This window comes from Heteronotia binoei, chromosome 21 (genome assembly GCF_032191835.1).
Source record: "Heteronotia binoei isolate CCM8104 ecotype False Entrance Well chromosome 21, APGP_CSIRO_Hbin_v1, whole genome shotgun sequence".
Lineage (NCBI taxonomy): Eukaryota > Metazoa > Chordata > Lepidosauria > Squamata > Gekkonidae > Heteronotia > Heteronotia binoei.
In genome coordinates this window covers 76,348,642-76,371,321 of record NC_083243.1, presented here as the reverse complement: position 1 = coordinate 76,371,321, position 22,680 = coordinate 76,348,642, and the positions used below count along the sequence as shown (strand labels likewise).

The 22,680-nt window shown below is 43.4% G+C and overlaps 1 protein-coding gene across 1 annotated transcript in view; it reads left to right on the top strand.

The window, feature by feature from the left end:
* Nucleotides 1–5,031: 5,031 nt before the first annotated feature.
* GPR176 (G protein-coupled receptor 176) overlaps nucleotides 5,032–22,680 on the top strand; it is an 81,296-nt gene continuing 63,647 nt past the window's right edge. The window contains exon 1 of the mRNA XM_060261237.1: nucleotides 5,032–6,005. Within this exon, the coding sequence (XP_060117220.1) occupies nucleotides 5,678–6,005 (328 nt within the window). The 5' untranslated portion in view covers nucleotides 5,032–5,677. The remainder of the gene's footprint in view (nucleotides 6,006–22,680) is intronic.

Genomic DNA, 22,680 nt, shown 5'->3' with positions numbered 1-22,680 from the left:
AGAACTGGTCCTCTTCAGCCTCTTCTGCATCAGTGGTTGGGGCATAGTCTTGGATTACTGTGATATTGAATGGTTTGCCTTGGATACGGAAAGATCACTCTGTCATTCTTGAGATTGTATCCCATTACTGCCTTCCTCACTCTCTTGTTGACTATAAGGGCCACACCATTTCTTCTACGGGACTCTTGGCCACAATAAGAGATGTAATGATCCTCGAAGTTAAATTCACCCATTCCCGTCCATTTTAGTTCACTGATTCCCAAGATGTTGATGTTCAGTCTTGCCAACTCTTGTTTGACCACATTTAGTTTACCTTGATTCATAGATCTTAAATTCCACGTTCTGATGCAGTATTGTTCTTTGCAGCATCGGACTATTCTTTCACCATCAGACACATCCACAACGGAGTGTCCTTTCGGCTTTGGCTCATCCGCTTCACCCTTTCTGTGGTTACTTGAACGCTCTTTTCCAGTAGCATATTGGGCACCTTCTGACCTGAGGGGCTCATCTTCCAGCGCGATATCTTTTAGCCTTTTGTTTCTGTTCATGGGGTTTTCTTGGCAAGGATACTGGAGTGGTTTGCCATTTACTTCTCCAGTGGATCACATTTAGTCTGGGTTCTCAGCTGTGGCCTGTGCATCTTGGGTGGCCTGCATGGCATAGCCCACAGCCTCATTGAACCACGCAAGCCCTCTCACAACGACAAGGCAGCAATCCATGAGAGGGAAATATTCTGATACACTGTTCTAAAAGAGAAATAATATAAGTTAGCCCTTAAGAAAAACAGGATGCATTAAAGTACAGTGGAAGGTGGTTTAGTATATGTAATGAGACAAACAGCCCACATCCCTCATTTGAGCATGTCAACACAAAAAAACATTATTCTGATACACTGTTCTAAAAAAGAAATACATTGGAACACTGCGGATACACAGCTATACTCAGTGAGAGTTGGTTTAGCATATGTAATGAGATAAAAAAACAATATCCCTGTTCAGTCCTGGGGAGGTGTTTGTTCCAGGTTTCATGATAATTTGTAATTCAGTTATCATGTAATTCATCAATTATCATGTAATTCATGATAATTTGTAATTCTCTCTCCATTCTGTTCTTGAAGTTCCTTTGTAGTAAAACAGCTACTTTGAGGTCACCCATTGAATGCTCAGGAAGGTTAAAGGGTTCTTCAACAGGTTTCTCAGTTCTGTAATTCCTGATGTCAGATTTGTGTCCATTTATCCTTTGGCGTAGGGTTTGTCCTGTTTGCCCTATGTAGAGAACTGAGGGGCATTGTTGGCATTTAATGGCATATATAATGTTGGAAGATGAACAAGTGGATGAGCCTGAGATGGTATAGTTAATGCTGTTAGGCCCTGTGACTGTATTGTCTGGGTGCATGTGGCAGCAAAGTTGGCACTTGGGTTTATTGCAAGCTCTGGTCCCGGTGTTCCTGCTCAGATGCAATGTTGTATTGTTGTGAGTGAGGAGTTGTTTGAGATTGGGGAGCTGTCTGTGTGCAAGGAAAGGTTTACCCCCCAGTACTTTTGAAAGAGAGCTGTCACTGTCCAATAGAGGTTGTAAGTTGCTGATGATATGTTGAACTATTTTCAGTTGAGAGTTGTGTGTGACCACTGGTGGTGTTTTGTTATTGTCTCTTCGGGGTTTGTCTTCTAACAGGTGTTCTCTGGGTATCATTCTGGCTTTGTTAATCTGTTTCTTGACTTCATCAGGTGGGTACTTTAGTTCCAAAAAAGTTTATTGTAGATCCCTCAGGTGAGAATCTCTGTCAGTAGGATTGAAGCAAATGCAGCTGTAGCATAGAGCCTGGCTGTATACAATAGATCGTTTGGGATGGTAGCTGGAGGCATGCAGGTGTGTTTGTTGGTCAGTAGGCTTCCTGTATAAGGTAGTGTCTTTTTGCAATAGTGTTCTTGGCTGATTCAGAGCAGGCTGAACTCACTTTATTTCAATAGGCAATGCGAAGCAGAGGAAAACAAATCTCTATCTCTCACTCACACAATCCTAGTTTAACTATAGAAGCTCTCTTCCTATTCTAGAGAAGCTTTAGGCTGGGCAATTTAGAATATTTCCAATTAACTTCTGGGTTCAGGTGCTGGAAAGTCTTTTATGGCGTAGGACCCATCTCTCCTGATATGCTCTAGTGTGACTGCTTTACTCAACAGAGAAATGTCTTCTGAATACCACTGCGTCAATCTGTAAAATAAATAGCTGCCCCCACTGAGGCCCAGTGCTAGGGGTGCCTGTGCCCCTAAGCCAAACAGCTCACCTCTGCCCCCCACAGTGTTATTTCCACCCCCCCCCCCTCAGTGTTATTTTGATAACATCATTATGACATCAGGAGTACTCCTGAACAGACTGGTGCCCACCATTGCAGAAGAACTCCTCCCAGAGAGCCAGTGCGACTTCAGAGCTAACAGGAGCACCACCGACATGGTATTTGTTCTCAGGCAGCTCCAAGAGAAATGCAGGAAACAGAACAAGGGTCTATATGTGACTTTTGTCGACCTTACCAAAGCTTTCGATACCGTTAGCAGGAAAGGCCTGTGGCAAATCTTGGAACGTTTAGGATGTCCCCCAAGGTTCCTCAGCATGATCATCCAGCTACATGAAGACCAGCGAGGCCAAGTCAGACACTGCAACGACCTCTCGGAGCCCTTCCCAATAGGCACAGGTGTAAAGCAAGGCTGCGTTCTCGCGCCAGCTCTCTTTACGATCTTCTTTAGCATGATGCTTCAAAGAGCCGCAGAAGATCTAGATGATGACGATGGTGTCTACATCCGCTATCGCACCGATGGCAGCCTGTTCAACCTGAGGCGACTAAAGGCTCACTCCAAGACAATGGAAAAACTTATCCGAGAGCTACTGTTTGCTGATGATGCTGCACTCGTCTCCCACTCGGTATCAGCTCTGCAGCATATGACGTCCTGCTTTGCAGAGGCTGCCAAGCTATTCGGCCTAGAAGTTAGTCTGAAGAAGACAGAAGTTCTCCACCAGCCTGCACCCCAGGAAGATTATCACCCTTCCTGCATCACTGTGGGTGAATCAGTTCTGAAGACAGTCCAGCAGTTCAGCTACCTGGGGTGCATCATCTCCTCAGACGCCAAGATCGACAAGGAGATTGCCAACAGGCTGGCAAAGGCAAACCGTGCATTTGGCCGACTGCACAAAAGAGTGTGGAGCAACAAGCATCTGAAAAAAGGCACAAAGATCAATGTTTACAAAGCGGTTGTGATGACAACCCTCATCTATGGCTCCGAATCGTGGGTTTTATACCGTCATCACCTGCGACTCCTTGAGCGCTTTCATCAGCGTTGCCTTCGCACCATCCTCAACATCCACTGGAGTGACTTTGTGACCAACACTGAAGTCCTCAAGAGGGCGGAGGTTACAAGCATCGAGGCACTGCTGTTGAAGACGCAGCTGCGCTGGGCAGGGCATATTTCTAGGATGGAAAACCACCGCCTTCCCAAGATTGCTCTGTATGGCGAACTTTCCACCGGCCATCGAAATAGAGGGGCACCAAAGAAGAGCTACAAGGACTCCTTGAAGAAATCCCTTGGCACGTGTCGCATCAACCATCACCAGTGGTCTGACCTAGCCTCAGATCACAAAGCATGGAGGCACACCATCCACCAGGCTGTCTCTTCCTTTGAGAATGCACGCATAGCTGGTCTTGAGGACAAAAGGAGATTGAGGAAGAATCGCACTGCTACAGCACCAACCCCAAATCAGACTTTTCCCTGCAGCCACTGTGGCCGGATCTGCCTGTCCCGCATTGGTCTTGTCAGCCACCAGCGAGCCTGCAGCAGACGTGGACTATTGCACCCTTCTTAAATCTTCGTTCGCGAAGTCAAGCCGAGAGATTATGACATCACTGCCACGTGAGCCCAGCTGGACTTTGCTGAGCCAGCAGCTGGGGGCAGGAGCGGGCAGGCAGGGGATGGCGGCCGATGCGGGGAAATAAGCGGCGGGTGGGCGGCCAGTGGGTGGTCAGCTGCGGGGAGACAAGCAGCAGCAGGGAGCGGATGGTGGTGGACGGCTGTGAGGAGGTGGCGGTGGGAAGGCGGCAGCAGACGGCTGCACGAAGGCGAATGATGGCAGGAGGGTGGCTGTGGGGAGGGAGCGGTGGTGGGCGGGGGACAGCAAATCATGACAGTGGGCAGGGAATGGCGGCAGGCGTGGGGGCGCCTCATGGCGCCCCTAGGCCAAGTGGCGTCTGAGGCGGCTGCCTACTTGGCCTACTCCCACGCGCCATCCCTGCCCCCACCCCAGCCTAGAGGTTCCCACTTGGTGGCATGGCTTACTGGAAAAGGTCAGGAAAGCTCCTACACTTTTGTTTACATTCTGAAGATTATATAAAATTGGATTGTTCAGGTTTTATAAAATTGTAGTTTTACAGTGCAGTTCTACAGAGTTACTCCCTCTTAAATTCACAGAAGTCAGTAGGATTACATGGTTAATGTATTTCCAATGGCTGTGTTGTATTGTACTATTTTATTGCACTATTAATTATATGTATTATGCTGTTTTATTTCATTATTTTCAACTTTTAAAAATCGATCTTGAGCTTTAGATAAAGCAGGATTAGAAGCCCAACAGCCAATTTTCCTGCTGTGGTTCTGCTTAATTTTATAACCAAAATGTGAAAAGAAGCTATTCAAGATCACATTTATCTTGTACCACGGATGCTATCCCTTTATAAACACACAGGTGTTTCTTTTATGCATAAAAAGTTGTATTTTGAGTTATGTTTTTTTTAAACCTGCAGTTGTAGTCAACTAAAAATTACTGGCTGAATGTATTTTATGGTCCTTCCTCCCAAAATGCAAAAGGGAAACTTGTATAAACTTTATTTCTGAATTCTGAAAACAGTTTCCTTTCGTATTTCCACCTCCTCAGCCCTTGACCCGACAGCTCCCAAGGCAAGATGGCTGCCACCAAAAACCGGAGCCCTCGCCTGAGGATCATGTGACGTGCGCTCCCTTTTTCTGGCTGGCTCCCTCGTATGAAAACGGCAGCTGCAAGTCAGCCCTCAGTTGCGAAGGCAAAGCAGCCAGCGGCAGTTAGTGCAGAAACCTTTGAGGAGTAGCTGATAGTGATACGTAAATTTCTGCAGTCTGTGGAGCGGCACAAATACAGAGCACGGAAGGGGGACGCTCTATGGTGTCATAATCTTTGAAAAAACATTTGCGCTTAATTTGAAGGTGTACGGATAGGAAGCCACATGGGATTGTTTTGGTTCACTGGAGACTGAAACTGCGCCGGCTTTAGAATCACGAAGGGAGGGATATATGATTGGCGCTTCTTTTTTGCAAGGATGTGAAAAAGCTAAGCAGAACCTCGAAAGGAGAAGAAACAGGACAAGTATAAATGGTCACCGAGTGGCCTCTTTTGAGGCAGGGAAGTTACAGTCATCGATGTGGAAAGGATTGATGGCATGGGTTGCATGTTGCCTTTATTCAGGCGTGCAGCCGCGCAATCACGCTGAGGACAAGCAGTGGCGCTGAAGAAGAAAGCGATATGGGACAAGTAAGTGCAGGGGTCGATCAGCCCTCCCGCTGCCTCTCTTCCCTAGTCTTTCGCGAGGACAATTCTTTAAAAGACTAAGACAGGCAAAGCGAGACTGGCCTTGCGTGAATACAGAATACGATGAAGCTAAATGTATTTACAGAAGCAGTTTCTGTCTGCGCGATGTGCAGAACGAGTGAACAGCCTGGGGTCTGTACGGCGTGATATGTTAGATAAGAAGGAAGAACAAGACCTCGCCATGGGGTACAACGCAAGCTGGGCTTCAATCAACGAAAGTGAGCGGGTGCTCCCTCAGGCTCTCACTGGCGCTTTGAACGCATCCAGCGGACACACTGTGGCGATCAACAGAAGCTCCCATGAGATCGGAACTTTAGAAGATGTGGAATACAGAGAAGGACAAACCTATAGACATTTTGCTACCACAGTACAAATTGTCATCTTCATAGGCTCTTTGCTAGGTAAGTAAACACAGTTGCAGATTGTGTTTACTAAGGAGGACTTCTTTTTTTCCATACCCTGCAGAGAGTGTCATCCCGAACCAACCATTTGTTGTTTCCTCTCAGCAGACCTACAGATATCATCACAATTTAGAATTATGATCTTTCTTCAAGGCAAATTTTTCTGGCAGCTGTTTAGACTGCATGTAGCTTTAGGGAGGTTTTTTTGAGTGGATGGGTGGGTGGGGAATGCAAACTACATTTCAGCTTTTCTTACTTTTAGGATTAGGTACATATGTTTGTTTACCAAATCTTTAGGAACTAAGGAAGAAATAAATTTATGCTTTGGTATTTCAGTAGAAATCATATACAACTGTTTTAAGTAATAACATACTTGTTATTTAATATTGCACTTTTCAATTAGTTCCTAAATTATCCTGAGAACACCCTGTGACAAAATACGTGGTTTTCAACATTTGCATTAATTTCCCCCCTTGAGATAGGGAAAAGTAAATGTTCTAGGGCTGCAACCCCCTTAACACAGTCTTGTGTTTAGGAAATCCTGTTCCTGTACATAGGTCTCCCTTGAAGGATGCTCCCTGTGCAAGCACCAGTCATTTCCGACTCTGGGGTGACGTTGCTTTTGCAACGTTTTCACGACAGACTTTTTACAGGGTGGGTTGCCATTGCCTTCCCCAGTCATCTACACTTTCCTCCCCAGCAAAGCTGAGTACTCATTTTACTGACCTCGGAAGGATGGAAGACTGAGTCAACCTGGAGCCGGCTGCGTGAACCCAGCTTCCGCCGGAATCAAATCAGGTTGTGAGCAGGGAGCTCAGACTTCAGTACTGCAGCTTTACCACTCTGTGCCACGGGGCTCTTTAGGACCAAGCTAGATGAGACTCAAGGGGATCAGTGATCACATCTCTCATAGGTTTTATTTTAATCTGATGGGGAGTGGTGAAGGATTACTGAACTCTTATTTCCACTTACATTTCTGATGGGAATTGTGTCTTCACCCAGTGTTGTTTGTTCCATCATGGAAAACTCCTTGCATCTCAGAGTCAATGGGTTTTAAGCAGTCTAAATTAGTGCACAATTATAGTCTAAGTTTTTAGGAGTCAAACTAAATAATACACCTTTTCTATGTAGGTGAGGGCGAGACACCCAAAAAACATTCTACTACTGTGCTATAGTAAATAACTGTTACAATAAGTTGTATCCATGTGCTGTAGCTCCAAGCTAGAGAATTTTGTGCCCAGTGGCAGCTCAGTTACATGAACACTGTCAAACATGACTTGTTTCCTGCACTAAATAGTTAATCAAAACTAAGAGTGTTTGGTCATACATAAGGTGAACAGTGTGTGCATCATAATAGGCACATCCACCTATCCACCTCTAGGAGTCGGGTGCAGTTTTTCTCCATACAGAACACCCTTCTGCATGTTGAGGAAAGGAAAGGTCCCCTGTGCAAGCACCAGTTGTTTCCGACTCTGGGGTGATGTTGCTTTCACAACATTTTCACGGCAGACTTTTTACGGGGTGGTTTGCCATTGCCTTCTCCAGTCTTTTACACTTTCCCCCAGCAAGCTGAGACTGCATTCTAAAGGGCAATCCACTTAGGAAATCCTTTTCCTGTACATAGGTCTCCTTTGAAGGATGCTTCCTCTTCTCAATGTGTGGAATTGTAATCTTTTAGACTCTTATAGGTCTTTAGATACCTGGAACTTTATAGCTGGACAAATCTGTAGTGAGTACTTTTAAACAGGGTCTGATTCTTACAGATTTAATGCTGATTTAAACATTTATTTTTTTTTATATCAGGGGGAAGTTGGTGCAAACATTCCAAGCAGTTTTTATTGTTTTGTGTATTGAAGATCAGTTAGAAGACAGTTATATATTCTGAAATCAAAGGCTATATACAATGATGAACGTGTATTCATATTTTGACATTGTACTTGTTGCTACTGGACAAATTGGATTCCTACTAAAAGAGGGTAATTTGAATACAGGATGGATATGCACTGACTTTAGTTGGTGTTCTTAATTGACGGTTTTCTGAAAATGAGTGTAATTTTCTTTATAATCAGGGAAGCCATAGTTTGGCCTTGTAGTTTGATGCTATTGATTACATATAGTTAATTTTGTCTTAATCTTCCCAGGCAATACTGCATTAGCATTGTTCCAATTAATAAAGCGTTGACATATTTGTGCCTTTTTTCTTTTCTTTTCTTTACCGTTTGGCCAACTTTTAGCAATCCAGTAGGGTTTTAAAGGCAGGAGATGTTCAGAGGTTGTTTGCCATTGCCTGCCTCTGTATAACTATCATGGACTTCCTTGGTGATCTCCCATCCAAATACTGACCCTGCTTTAGCTTCCAAGATCTAACAAGATAGGGCTGTCCAGGTCAAGATTGTGCTTGTTGTGATAACCAGAAAAAAATTGTGGTGACAGAACATAACATCAAAGGCAAGACACCAGTTGCCCTTCAAGTTGAAGAAGTATTGGGTTCTTGCCTCTGATGTTGCGCTGATCTTAGGAGACATTTGGAACTTTGGAAGTAATCCTTTTGAATGCCTTGAAAAGTCAGCACAGTGGTAGGTACAAGCCTACTCTTTAATTAATTAATATTAATATTTAAAATTGATTTCTATTTACCTGCTTATGAACTCCTTAACCAAATTAAATATGTGTTTCAGATATAATTTTTTCTCTATATGTAGAGGAATCTCAGAACAGGGGCTTGTCTTTTGTGTGGCTCATAGCATCCATTCACCTAAATATGGTTACACTATCAGGCATGTTCTGTGAGCTCCCAGATTTCCCCTCCCCACAACTGAGTACTGTTAAAAACATTTAGTTGATACTACCATTCATTTTACTTGTGCCAGAGGTATTCTGCGGTATGGACAAGACTTTTCTGGTTTTGAATCTCAGTTCTTCTTTTGGAAACTAAGGTTATGGTTGATAACAGCTGTTTATTAACAATACTGATCAGAGCAGGGGGTGGAATTCTAACTCAGATAGGTTGACTCTCCTCACTGGTTTGAGTGGGCTCTCTCTCTTTGGAGGTTTTTAAACAGAGGCTGGATGGCCATCTGATAGCAATGCAGATCCTATGAATTTAGGGCGGGTGGTGGTATTTGTGAATTTCCTGCATTGTGCAGGGGGTTGGACTAGATGACCTTGGAGGTCCCTTCCAACTCTATGATTCTATGAGTTATAAACATGATTTTCCCTTCTATTTTGTATCCATAAATTTCTACTTGATCATTGTTTTCTGTTTTGGCAGCAAACTAAAAGAGTCTTGTGATACTCTGAAGACTAAAATATATTGTTGTACAAGCTTTCATGAGATGCATAGTTTGATTTTCTGCATGAAAACATTTGTTAAATTGACATTATGGGTTCCCTTCTACTAGTATAAGGACACTTCTGGATAATTGTACCTTCACCATTGAAGCACTACAACAAGAAGTATGATCATTTTTAAAAATAACTCACTGGAATGAAGTTTTGGAGCAACATTTGGTTTATGCAACCATTGTGCACTTGTGCTAATTCTGGTGGTACTTGGTTTGGACCAATTGATATTAGCACAGGGACTGGCATAGTTACGGTGTGTATTAGGCATGTAGATTAAGCATGCTGGATGCTCAAGATGAAAACATCCTAAAACCCACAAGAAACGGACATAAACTGTACACAGCTGAAAGCAATGCATTTTTTCCAACCAGGGCCTTCCATGATACTGACAGATTTTGAACTTGGTTGTTTTGTGGATAATGTGAGGTAATATTTTATATTTCCAAATTAGAAAATATTAAAATATAACCTATTCATTACTAGAAAAAAAGAAACAAGTTTTTTTAAAATCACAAATTTCCTTAATAAATGAAACTTTTCACCTGCAAGAATAGTTTAAATATGTTTTATGGCAATATATACTTACAAGTAGGAACCCGCAAGGATTTGCAGGAGGCATCTCAGGAGGCATAAGAAGTTAAGGGTTTCATGGGAAGCTTTCATGACATCCATAGTTTGATTTTCTACAGGAAAACATTTGTTAAATTGACATTTTGGGTTCTCTTCTACTAGTATAAGGGCACTTCTGGACAATTGTACCTTCACCATTGAAGCACTACAACAAGATATAGTATCTGAATTTACTTTTTGTAGAATCTGAATTTACCCTGAGATAGAATTCTGTTTATTGAAAGTATTTGTGTTCTGTGTTTTGTGGACACATTTTCAAGATGGCTTGCAACAAAAAAAAATTAGTTAAAACAATACAGTCAAGGGGGGGAGAAGCAGCATTACAAACTGAGAAAGCAGTAGTTGTTTTACAATATCAGAGAGCTGAAAACCATAACACAGCTGCCACAGCTGGGCCTCATCAAAGGAAGAGGACACAGTAGTAGATGATGCCATGGAGGCTTAAACCCTGGCAGACCCTGTAGTTCCTGGGTCCCCTGACTCAAGGAGAAATGCAACCAGTTTTGGCTGGTGGACAAGAAACCAAGATGGCCCATGAACAAAAGCAAGGGTCAGAGAATGGGGCTGCTAAGGAATCCACTAGTTTGGTTAGCCCAAACTAGCCCTATTTTGTCACATCTTGAAAGCTAAACAGGGGCAGCCCTGATTGGTACTTGGATGGGAGACAGAGGGAGGCAGTGGCAAACAACCCCATGTGTCCCTTGCCTTTAAAATTCTATGGGGTCACCATTAGTTGGCTGTGACTTGATAGTACTTTAGCAAGGAATCCAGTAACGAAAGCTGGCTATCACCAGGAATCTCACTGTTACCCCTGGAACCCCAGGAGTAGAGAAGGGGAAAGGGAAGGCTCAATCAGAAGTTTAACTGAGACTGCAAATGGTGGCTGACCACCCAGGGCCAGATCCACTGTGAGGTTTTGCAGAACCCTGACAGGGTTCTATTGTGAGTGCCTGCAGACTTCAGGCCCCTGATGCATCTGAAGGCACTAGCTAGCCTAGTATCTATAAATAGCCCCAGCTTGACTCTGGCTGTTCTGGGATCAACAGCTCTGTGATGTAGTGCTTGATGTCCTGTCCTGTGTAGATTTCTGACTACGTCCATGGAGATATCTGCCTGCCCCTGGCCACTCAGTGCAGGCAGGAAAACAGCCACCATGAAATGATGTTAAGAAACTTCAAATAACCTTGTACAAAAGCAGAAAGTTGGACCAAATCTCCAAAGTTTCTGTTGTAAAAATAGGGCTAGTAGATCTCTGAGGAACTGGAAGGAGCTAAAGGAGTAGAAGTGTATAACTCATTCAGATGAAAAACAGACCACGGTAGATCTGCTGTTGATCTGTACAGTAAAAATACAGAATGGAGAAAGGAACAAGGCCAGTCCTTCAGCCAAGTCACTCAAACATTGGGAAAGAACAGTGAAGAGGGTAATGATACACCATCCCATTCCCAGCAATCTGTGGCATAAAGGACAATGAGCCTCACCTCCTGGAAGCCTGCATTCCGGCTGAGTCTGAAGCAACTTCCTGTGGCAAGCACCCCAGGAGCTTGGCTTGGATCTGGCCAGTTTGTGTGGGAGCCATCAGCAATGGGTGTACCTTGCTTGGGGAAAAAAATGAACCAGACCTGGGAAACAGAAGGAAGAAGCTGAACTTTCTGAAGTAACTAGCTACCCGTGACTCCTAAGGAACACCCATCTCTGTGCCTTGGTTCTCTAATTTTGCAATACTGACTTGCTGCTGTTTGAATGAGTGGTTCTTCTCCATACAGTCAGCAGTATTTGGTTGGCTTGCTTAGGCATATTTGCCACTGGAGCCACCCCTGTAGCCAGAAAAGTTTTCAGGGGGGGGCCACTGGTGGGCATGATATAATTTTTGATGTCACAAAAATAATAAAATATAATAAACATAGAGTGGAGGAAAAGCAGCTGCGGGGATTGCATTGGCTGAGACTGAGCTGAGCGGGAATGGGGAAAGGAAGCTGAGGGAAGCCCTGAGGTGAAGCCGTCCAGCACCTAGACATGAGTGTGCCTCTGGTCCCAGGGCAAGGAGCCTGGGCAAGCATCCCTGTCTCTTTGCTGTAGCATGCATGGTGCCTCAGACAACCCAGGTGCTGTTGCCACAGGCTGTTGGAGAGAGGCAGGCAGGGAGACACTGGAGACGAGTCGACCAAGGAGCCCCCTGCTCACCCCTGCGCCTCATTGCAGTTGTGCAGTCAGGAGGCAATGGTCCACCCCCACACCTCACCGTGGTGGCGCAGCCATTAGAGAATGGCCCACCTGTGCAGTCAGCTCCCTGCTCCACTGCAGAATAAGGAGCAGCACATGGGGGTGGGGATCTGGCATTCTCTTGAGCTGAGAGGGTCTGGAATTCTACTGCACTGGGGCAGGAGCTGCTGAATGAGGGGGCATCACCCCACCGTGTATGGAACCTGTCTCTATATTCCAGAGACCTGCAGTTAATTTGTGAATGATTTCAGGTGAGAATGTTTTATGATAGTTGCAAAGTTAGGGTCATATTAACTTTTGAGATTTACACCACACTTCGATAGCTAATAGTCTTGTGCCACATTAATGTCTAGCAAATTTGTGGTGGCATGAACTTTTAAAGAAGGATCTTAGCATATGAAAGCTAGTTCGACTTGCCTTAAGGGCAAAATTAGACAAAGTGGATATCCCAGGTTTGCCCTGAGGACACATAACCATTTTAGAGAGCGAGTTCCTACCCTTGGACTTCCTTTACATTGTGTTGTAAGAACCTGATTCTGGTTGGAACCACCATGAAAGGGGGTGGGAGAAGGGGATCCTGCTTTCTCCCCAATACATTTTTCCACCCTGAAATGGTGCTGGGTGGCATATGGGCAAACAACACCCCCTTGTGCTGTTTCAGGTTGGAAAAACACCTCTGTGTGGGGGGAGGAAAGCGGGATCCCCCTCTTCTTCCTGACCAGATTTGGGCCCCCATGGTGTAGTTTAAAGGTGGGAACTCTCTAAAACTGTGGTGCATCCCTGGAGTGAACTTGGGGATGCTTGTCTCACATCCATTGTGAGAGGCTATCTGAAATTTTAGAGAGGAGGGGAGGGAGCAGAAGAAAGGGGTTCTGTGAGCTTTCTGGGGTTTCTGTTGCCATAGAAACACACTTCTTCATGTGCTTCACAAGTAATGTCTTATCCAGAATTTCATTGAAAGGCACTTTTGGACTGCATTTACACATTAATAAATTGATAGTCAAAAAGAAAACCTTCCCTTGACAATAGAAAATATGTGGAATGCAGTGACATGATTATAGGGATGATGTATCAGTGTCTAATGTTCTAGTTATGTGTTTCTGGATTGTGCTCCATAAAAATTAATGCCAGTTTGGGGCAGTCGTGGGATATGAAGACACTCAGCAATAGGATGATATCTAATACACACCCGTCTTTCTAACTAAGTTATTCATGTAGTCAGGTTGTTTATTTCTCAAGAGTTTTCACTGGGGAGAGGAAAACTTAATTCTCTCCGCATAGGTGGTGGGAAGGAAAAGAAACAGCGGGGGCTTATTCTTCCTCTGCAATATGTACTTTTCTGAAAGTAGGTTAATGGAGCAGGCAGAAATATGTGATTAAAAATGTAAGGGAAGGAAGGAAGGAGACAAGATGGGCAGGGCATTGTTCATTAATCCATCTGGAGAGGATTCTTCTCTGAAAAAGACTCTTTTTCTTAGTATTAAGAGGTACTGTTCAAATGTTGCAACTGTGTGCATTTAAATGTTTTGCATTTTGTAGGGAACAGTGTCCCAGATGCTCTATCAGCAAAAGTTTTGATAGAACTCAAGAGAGTTTTCCACATGCGTTATTTCAGTTGAAAAAAAGTGGGAAAACTCAGAGTCAGTGTCTGTAGTTCATTTTGTTTAAGATGTCAGGCCAACCTCAAAGTACCAAGTCTTCTTACAGCAGGACCCCTCAGAAGAAGAGGGCCACAGTAACAGGCATGTCATTAGTTTACCTGATATAAAAGATGCCATCCATCCAGATTTTTAGTTGTTGAGAGCTAGTACTGACTGTAGTGACTAAAAGCCTGACCCGTGATCACAAACTTGAAAGAAAACAAATAGGGAAATTTCTTGGGGGGGGGGGGGAATATATATATATATATATATATATATATATATATATATATATATATATATATATATATATATATATATATATATATATATATACAGTCAATACATTAAATCAGTATGAATAAGCAAACTGTGGAAATAAATAAGCAAAGTGTTCAAAAGTTGCATGAGAACAAGACAATTGAAAATTATTTCTGCAGGGCTCCATAAATGTATGCTGGGCTGGCCCTTCACTCTGTTTTGAGAGTTCTTATTCATAACAAAGCTGAAAATATTCTCCAGAATTAAAATTAAATGCACTGAACAGCAGGTGAGTTTGCTACACATGTTTCCCCACAGCTACATTTAGACAAAGCTGTTAATTTTGCATGAGCTCATCTTGTGTACACATTTTACAGCTCTAGCAATCAAGAGAGACAAATCTTCTCTATCTCCAAGGATATAACTAGCTCAGTTGTGAACCGACTGGGTGGCTTCAGGTAAGCCTTCTTAACCACCGCTTGCTATCCAGGGCTTTTTTTCTGGGGGAATGCAGTGGAACACAGTTCTGGAACCTCTTTGTGGAAACAAAGTCCTCAAAAATGTTTAAACGTTCATAAGAGGCACCAAGGGAGCATGATATCACAAAATATTAAAATTAAAAATAAGATATAAACAAGGGGATGCCTGGTAGCAGCTGTGGGAGAGTAGGGAAGCAGCCAGACACTGCAGGGGACATGTTCTCGCCAAGGGTGAGCCTGGGGAGAGTTTGGGCGGGAGAGAGAAAATCAACTACCGCTTTCCCAATGGAGACTTTTCTTCCCTGGCAGCAGTGCACCCTGGTGACTATGGCTTGGATCGTTTCTGGCATCAACAGCTTTAACAGTTTTTTGGACAAGTTGTATGTTATGTATCATTCATCTCCAAAAATGCCAGGCAGCTCAAGTCATTAATGTGCAGTTATGTTGGAAATTGAGGTTTTAAACATTGGAAGGATTCTGTCTGCAAGATGGGTTGCATCTAGCTACAGAACTCTTTTGGCTGTTTGGCAGGATTCTAAAGCCCTCGTGCTTCATTTTGAAAAAGGTAAATCAGCAAATAGCCGAGACAGATAGGAGAAGTATGCATATGAAGGTCTTCATGGAAAGATTACATCAGAATTTATTTTGGATCTAGGAATAAGTTTTAATGCTTTGCAAGAACTGTCAGAACTGAGAGGAGAAGCACTGTTCCAGGTCCTTATTATAAGAAAGCACTTCAGGCAACAGAAAATCTGCAATTTAAGGGTGTCCCATTGCATAGAAAAAAACAGAACTGATGACCCACCAATATCTGCAACTGCATTCTGTGACCAATTTACAATTTCTCTTCAGAAAAGACTGCTTTCCAAAAGAAGACACAGAACTGTCAAGGTGTGGAAGAGTTCTGGATTCCAAGAATTGGCCAGTAAGCTCAAAGGCCAACATTCTCCAGGGGAAAGAAACAATTTGCACATTGGCAAGAAGATTTCAGTTCAATGAAAGAGAAGCCATTCAAGCCTTCAGAGAACATCTAACATTCAGAGAAGAAATGCTCAAGGAACTGTCTCAGATTCAGTGCTCTCTATATACAATAACTGTTTCCTCCAGTGAATATGAAAGGGGATTTTCCCAGATGAACCAGATTGTCACTGCAGAAAGGTTCTCTTGTCAGTCAAAACCATAACATTTATTTCTTATAAAAACCGTTGGACCTTCCTTAACAGTCTTTGATCCAATTAAATATGTTAAAAGATGGCATGTCATAAAAGGTGACATGTCTAAAGTTTGGAAACTGCTTTAAAGTAGAGGTAAATCCATAGTGCATGGAAATAATATTGTTTCAAAGAATCCTGTGTGTTTCTCCTTCATTTCCTTCTTGAGAATTTCGACACCTCTTTTTCCAGAAAAAAAGCCCTGTTGCGATCTAAAATACTGGGATAAGGGGTGGGAAAACAATAGTGGTCTAGTTTAGAAAGTAATCTATATATTTCTGTTTAGCCTAAAACAGATTACTAGAAAATCTAACGTATAATGTATTGACCTTGTGGTGGTTGAACTTCCAGATGGCTGAGGTGAGCCCCCAAATGTGCAGAAATTCACAAAACAATTTCTGTTGCTCAGAGTGAGTTTAGCGTAGTTGAGAAAATCAATGTAGGACTTTGAGTATCTGAGGTTAAAAAGTTCACTCTTTTCAATTATGAAGTTCATTGGATGAGCTGTCACACTTACCTGGCTAACCTATCAAATAGAACTATTGTCAGGATAAATATAGTGGGGAGAATTATGTTTGCTTCCCTCAGCTCCTTGAAGGAAAGGTGGGATGGAAAGCAACACATAGGAAACAAAAAATTTCAGTTCAGCTTCTATGAGGGAAGTGCTTTCTGGGATTAAAACTTTTCAGGGGGATAGTCATGGATTTGGAAGAGGTTCCAAGCACTAGGGAATTCAGAGGCAAGGAAGTTAAATGAAGGGTGCAGAGCAGGCTGTGGGCTGAGAAAGAGAAGCCTGAAGTAAGGGTAAGTTGGTGAAGGGAGCTTGAGGAAATGGGCAGGGGAGACACGGAGCCATATCAAGCAGAAGCCTACCGGAAAAGGGCACTGAGGAAAGTTCACAGTACTTAAAATGATGAGTTGAGGGTGATAATGTTGGGGGGGGGGGTTCTTAGAGGCTGGTTCATTCCAGTGGATTCCCAAACCAGTGAAAGATGCAGAGTCAAGGTTCAGTTTCTTAAATCAACTGGTTTGTTAGATGCTGACTTCATTACAAGTACAGCATAGTTCCCACGATCAACCCTTTGTTCAAACATGCAGGCCTGACAACAGAACTTTTCACAAGCAGACAAGGGAGAAACCAAAAGATGTCTTGACCCTTTGGTAAAATCATAATGGAACATTACTTACTAGGTGATTTATTCAGCTCCATGCCCATGAAAAACTTCACATTAAGCCTCTATTAAAGGGAAGGCAGTTTTTCTCCAGGTCTGTGTACCACCATGCCCCTGAGGTCCTCTTGGGCGATAGATTACAGTCCTACTTTTTCACTTTGTTTTCTTTTTCACTCTCTCCTTTATGCTTCTGACCTTGCTACCCCCCATAACCTTTATTTGTTTATGAAGAGTTCTAGAGAGGGTGGGAGCTAGTGTGGCCAGGTCCCCCCTGACCACTGGTGGGGGTCAGAAGGGTAGGGTTGCCAGGCCTGCCAGATCCAGGTCAGGGAACCATTGGAGATAGAGCCTGGGGAGAACAGAGACCTCAGTGGGGTACAATACCATAGAAACTACCCCTGAAAGCATCAGTTTTCTTCTGGGGAACTGATCTCTGTAGTCTGGCGATAAACTCGTAATTCCAGGGGATCCACAGGTCCAACTTGGAGGCTGGTATTCCTAGTGGGAGCAAATGGAAGCTAAAGATACAGGAAAGGGAACAAAGTTGGTACTGGCCTAAAAAGCAGAAACAATGGATGATCGAGACATAGAATTTTAAAAAGGAGAATACAAGGATCAGCCTGGGAGATAAGCAGACAGGCAGGCAGGCTGGCAGACAGACAGATAAAGTGAGAGTATGACTGGGGCAAAACTACAATCAGGGCCTGTATAATATTGACAGGAATAATAATAACTTTTATTTCTATCCCGCCCTCCCCGCCTAGGCGGCTCAGGGCGGCTAACAACAACTTAGACATTAACATAAATGATAAAACTTTAAATTTAACAATTAAAATTAAGCATAAAAACCAGTCAGTTAAGTTAAAATACATGATTTTCGTTAGCCTAGATATATATGAGTGTATCTGGCAGCGATTGAGCTGTTATGGCGCTGGTTCTGCCAGTTTAGGTAGTCTTATAGATGGCGGTTCTTACACCAGGCAACTCAGCAGTCAGTGTCGTTATAAGCTTGCCTAAAAAGGGCGGTCTTGCAGGCCCTGCGGAACTGGCCGAGGTCCCGCAGGGCCCGCACCTCCTCCGGAAGCTGGTTCCACAATGCCGGTGCAGCCGCTGAAAAGGCCCGTACTCTAGTATGTTGGAGTTTGACCTCTCTCGGCCCAGGGATGGTCATTTTGTTTTTACCCACTGACCTCAGTGCCCTCTGGGGTTCATATGGGGAGAGACGGTCCCTTAGGTAGGCTGGTCCTCGGCCATATAGGGCTTTAAAGGAAGCTGAGGACTGAGGTTGCTTGGATATGTATATATCCATATTGATATGAACAGAAAAGGCAGTACTTTGGGTGCAGGCTTCTAGTATTTTGTGCAATTTCTAAGGTCTTGTGTCTCACACAATTACTATAAATCTATTCTTTGCTTTGTTTCTAGTATAATTGATTGTAATTATGGGTAGAGGTAGAGCCCCGGAATATAACAATGTATAAATAGTTCAAGCTGCGTACACGCAGCAAAACACAATCTGTGACATCTTTTATTTAAGCTACATGTGCCATGTTTTGCTGTTCACTTCCAGTGACAGTTATTTTTCAAGTAAAAGGTAGCTTCCTTGATAAAGAAAGGTGGCTTTATTTCTTGGGAGTAAACATTTCTTGGGAGTAAAAAAATGCTGACTTTTCAAGATGAATTTTTATGCTTCTGTGAAAGTTCAATTGAAAGCAATGGGACATGCCTCCAGGTGAAATGTTTTAAGCCTTGTATGCCAATTAAATTATGACTGATAGTTTCTATAGTCAAACATTCAGTCATATTAGGAATCCAGGGCATGGTTTAGCTAAATCAAGCATCATTTCTAATCTTCCTGTTTCTATGACAGGTTAACAGAAAGCATAGTGATTTATAATGGATTGGATCCTACATTGTGTGAGCAGTGGTGGATTTGGGGTAGTCACATGTGCTGCTGAGGGAAGGAAAAAGTGTGAAAGAACATTTTACCATGAGTTTTTTTGCTTGTGCAACCATAGAATCCAACACTGTATCTAGAAAATTTGGCTGTCATGATCAATGTTCCCTCCAAGCTGCAGAGTCTTATGAGCAAAATTTTTACTTTGTAAGCTACTGGCATTAAAGTTGTGAGCTACTGCATAAATTAGTGTGCTCTGGGGCCATTTTTCCTGAGCTATGACAAAAATATGTGAGCCAGGGGCAAAAAATCTATGAGCTAACTTACACTAACTCGGTTTAGAGGGAACAATGGTCATGATCCATATTCATAGATTCCTGGTAAATCTTTAAGTAGTTGCATGTCATCTATTCTTATGCCATTTTGTGCTTCTACTGCAAATTTTCTGACTAGCAATTCAGTGGGTATATTAATTATAAAGATTTATAACAGTGTGGATTATATGCTTTATTTGATGTTATGTGCAATGGAATTTCCACTATAACAATCTTTGTCCTTTTAAAGGACCTAAAAAGCATCTTCAGGTGTGCCCAAGAACTTTGGCATGACCAATGATATTTTTGACTTTTTTCCTTGGAACAGCGGTATCTGTCCTGTTCTCTGTAGGCTGACAAGCCAGGTCTCCTCTGGAGCATTGCCCTCAAGTCTAGATAGCAAGGCTTGAGAGCACTGATAGGTGTTGGCAGCCAGGAGCTGGAACTGGTGGCAAGGAGCTGGCACAAAGGATTGTTGATCCAGCAAGATAGGCTTCTCAAGCCTCAACCTAAAATAGTCTGAGAATTAATTAGGCTTAGCTTCCCTGCTGGCAGGTGTTAAGCTCCTGTGACTGCGCTGTGCTTTGGCCAGGATCTTGTGAAGAATTATTGGTCTCACTGCTTGGCTCTGGGATGCTGTTGCATCCAACAGTCAAGCATTTTGCTTCCTTTGGGCCACTTTAGTCCAGGCCTTCTGCTGCCACTATGTTCCTGCAGAATGTGAGCATCCCCTGGGGGGCTATCTTCTGGGGTTTGCATTCTGCCTGGTGGAATCCTGACAGTTATTTCAGGGGGCCATACTGAGGTCTGTCTTGCAGGATCGGGGGGGGGGGGCGCTCTGGCTGTGCTGGAACATTGTCAGCAGATGTCTCTGCAGTCTCTGCAGGACTCAGAGTTACTGGGCTGGCCAGTGGAGGTCATGACAATATCATCAACTGTGTGATTCTCAAATTTTGCCATTTTTGCTTTAAGGCTATGATCAATTGTATATTTTCATTTTTGGTTATGTATCTATAGGCTGTTGTCACTTTGAGAACAAGTGTAAAATGTTGGCTTGGATCCAACTGAGCTTTTTCAGATTGAACAATTTCCACTAACAAGTGTGACTTTCTCATCCCCCTCCCTCACTGCTAGGGAGCATTTTAGGCAGCAACCAAAACTATGTTCAGATAAGTATATTGGGAGGCATTTTGAGCTACAGCAGGTAAAGGAAGGTGGGAAAGTCATGGTCTGCAGGAGGAAACTGCTCTCTCCATGGAAAAGCTCCCTTGGATCCAAGCCATTCTGTGATTATATGTATCTAACTAAATTTTTGATACCCCCTACCAGCTACAAATCAGGATATTGATCACTTAAAATATGCTAGAATAAATCTGACTGTTTAGTTAAAAAGAAACAAGGATGGAGAAGATAACATTTTAAATAGTTTTTGATGTATTGCTGAGTCAAGCTGAGCTTTTGCCTGATTTTCATTTAAAAGACTTTTTGATGTTAATCCCCTTTAGTGTATTTTCAGCCAAGCTCTTCTGGAAATAAGTTGTCCCATGCCATTATTAAGTAGTGTGTCAGAGCCTTAATTAGGTTGCAATTTAGTGTCTCTTGTATACTATCTTTGATCAAGCAGTTCCTGTCTTTCCACAGAATAATTTTTCGATGCTTCGCTATTTTCTGTTGCTTTCTAAGACATTTTATGAACCTTGACTGATTTGTGAAAGGGTGGTTAAAAGAGGTTAGAGAAAACAAGGGAAATCAAACTTTTCTGCACTAGTTTATTTTGGAAAAGGCAATGTCTGGTGTACATAGAAGAGAAGATCCTACAGGGAAGAAGACAATCAAATAGGACAAGTGGGAGTCCTGCAGGAAACTTGTGGGGAGGGGGCATTCCCCCACCTTTGCTTTCATCTCCCTGCCCACGGAGTCTGTGGAGGCTCCCTGTGGCTCCTGGGTGGCCTTCCCTTTCTCTCCCCTCCTGCCATCTTGGGCCAACTGCCCCCCCAAGCAGCAGCTCATGCTGGAAGTCGGGCCGTTGATCCCCTCACTGCTAGAGGAGCAGGTCAAGCCAAGCAGTGGTGGTGGAGAAGGAGGCAGTGGCAGGGAGAGCTGGAGGAGCACCACTTCTTTGCCTCAAGCACTGGGCGAGGGAACAGGGTATGCCCCAGCTCAGACGAGACGCCTGCTTCCCTCACCAGGCAAAGTGAGTAGCAGCTCCTAGGGTGTCCTACTGGCCTTGGGAGTGGAGCTCCTAGGGTGTCCTACTGGCTGAGTGGAGGCAGGCTGCTGAGAACAGTTAAGAACGTTGTCTGTGCATGCACTTTTTAGTTTTTTGGGGGGGGGATTTAAACCCCTCAATGTATTTTTTTAAGTTTTCAGATTTTTCTGTACACCTGGGGAGTCCTCCCCACAGTGTGCAGAAAAATCTCTCTTCCCTCTATGTGTCCCCGATCCATGGAGTTTGATATCTGCACAGAGGGGTCAAGTTGGGAATTAAATATATAGATAGTGAGGTCAGCTGCACCTTCTCTCCTGTTAAGTGTTATTCCTTGGCTGACTCAAGGTTGCTACTCTTAGGCCCTTAGGGCATTTCCCTCCTTCTTCTCTGAAGTGCCACACTCAGTCTTACCCTCTTTCTCAGCTAGAGATGCAGTTAGGAAAGCCTCTCCTCTTTCCTGTCACGTATGTTAGTTCCTAAATAAGCCTTTATCTACTCTTCAATCAGGTTGTGCATCATTGCTGTGTTACTTCCTCTGCCGACAGTTTATTCCTTGGCAAATTAAGGAAAAGAGTGGGCTAAAGCTGCTGATGACAGGATGAAGTCCAAAGCAGGCGTTTTGTCCTCTTTTCTTCACTCCTCAGCTAGATTCCTATGAAGAGTGGGATACTTAGGACATTTACCAAAGAATGCATGGGATTTAAGGCACACATTTTCTGTCAGTAGCGGCTTTTATCTTGAATACAGTGATGCATTGCACTAAGGCAGCTGACCACTGCCTCTGATGGGAACTTGCTGCTTACTATTTATTCATTTAAATTCTTAATCTGCAGCAATGCTTGATCTACTCACCTGCTGGTCTACTTAGCCATGGAGACTGTGGGACATGCCAGGTCTGGTCCTCAGATCAACTAGACCATGAATCCTGGGCAGCTGCTCAATTTTGCCAGGTGCTGGTACAGACCATGCCAATGTGTACACAAGGAGGCAAAAGATCAGTCAACTCTGACGCAAGACATGGCATGTTGGCCTTGGAACTTGGTTTCCCTGTAATCTTTAAGACAATTTGTTCTCTTTCCGTGCCTCTTACTTGCAGGAAATTATGCTTAATGATACCTGTATCTATAATATAGGATCTCTTTGCAGATGGTAGGCAGCAGTCACGAATACTGTATTTTAATAGTCAGTGGGGAGTTATAAATGATAGTGCTCTATTGTAGGATTGATTTCCCAAAATAGGGCATAATTTAGAACTGTAAAATTTATGAATTGGTCTTGCTGTGTTGCAAAGAAT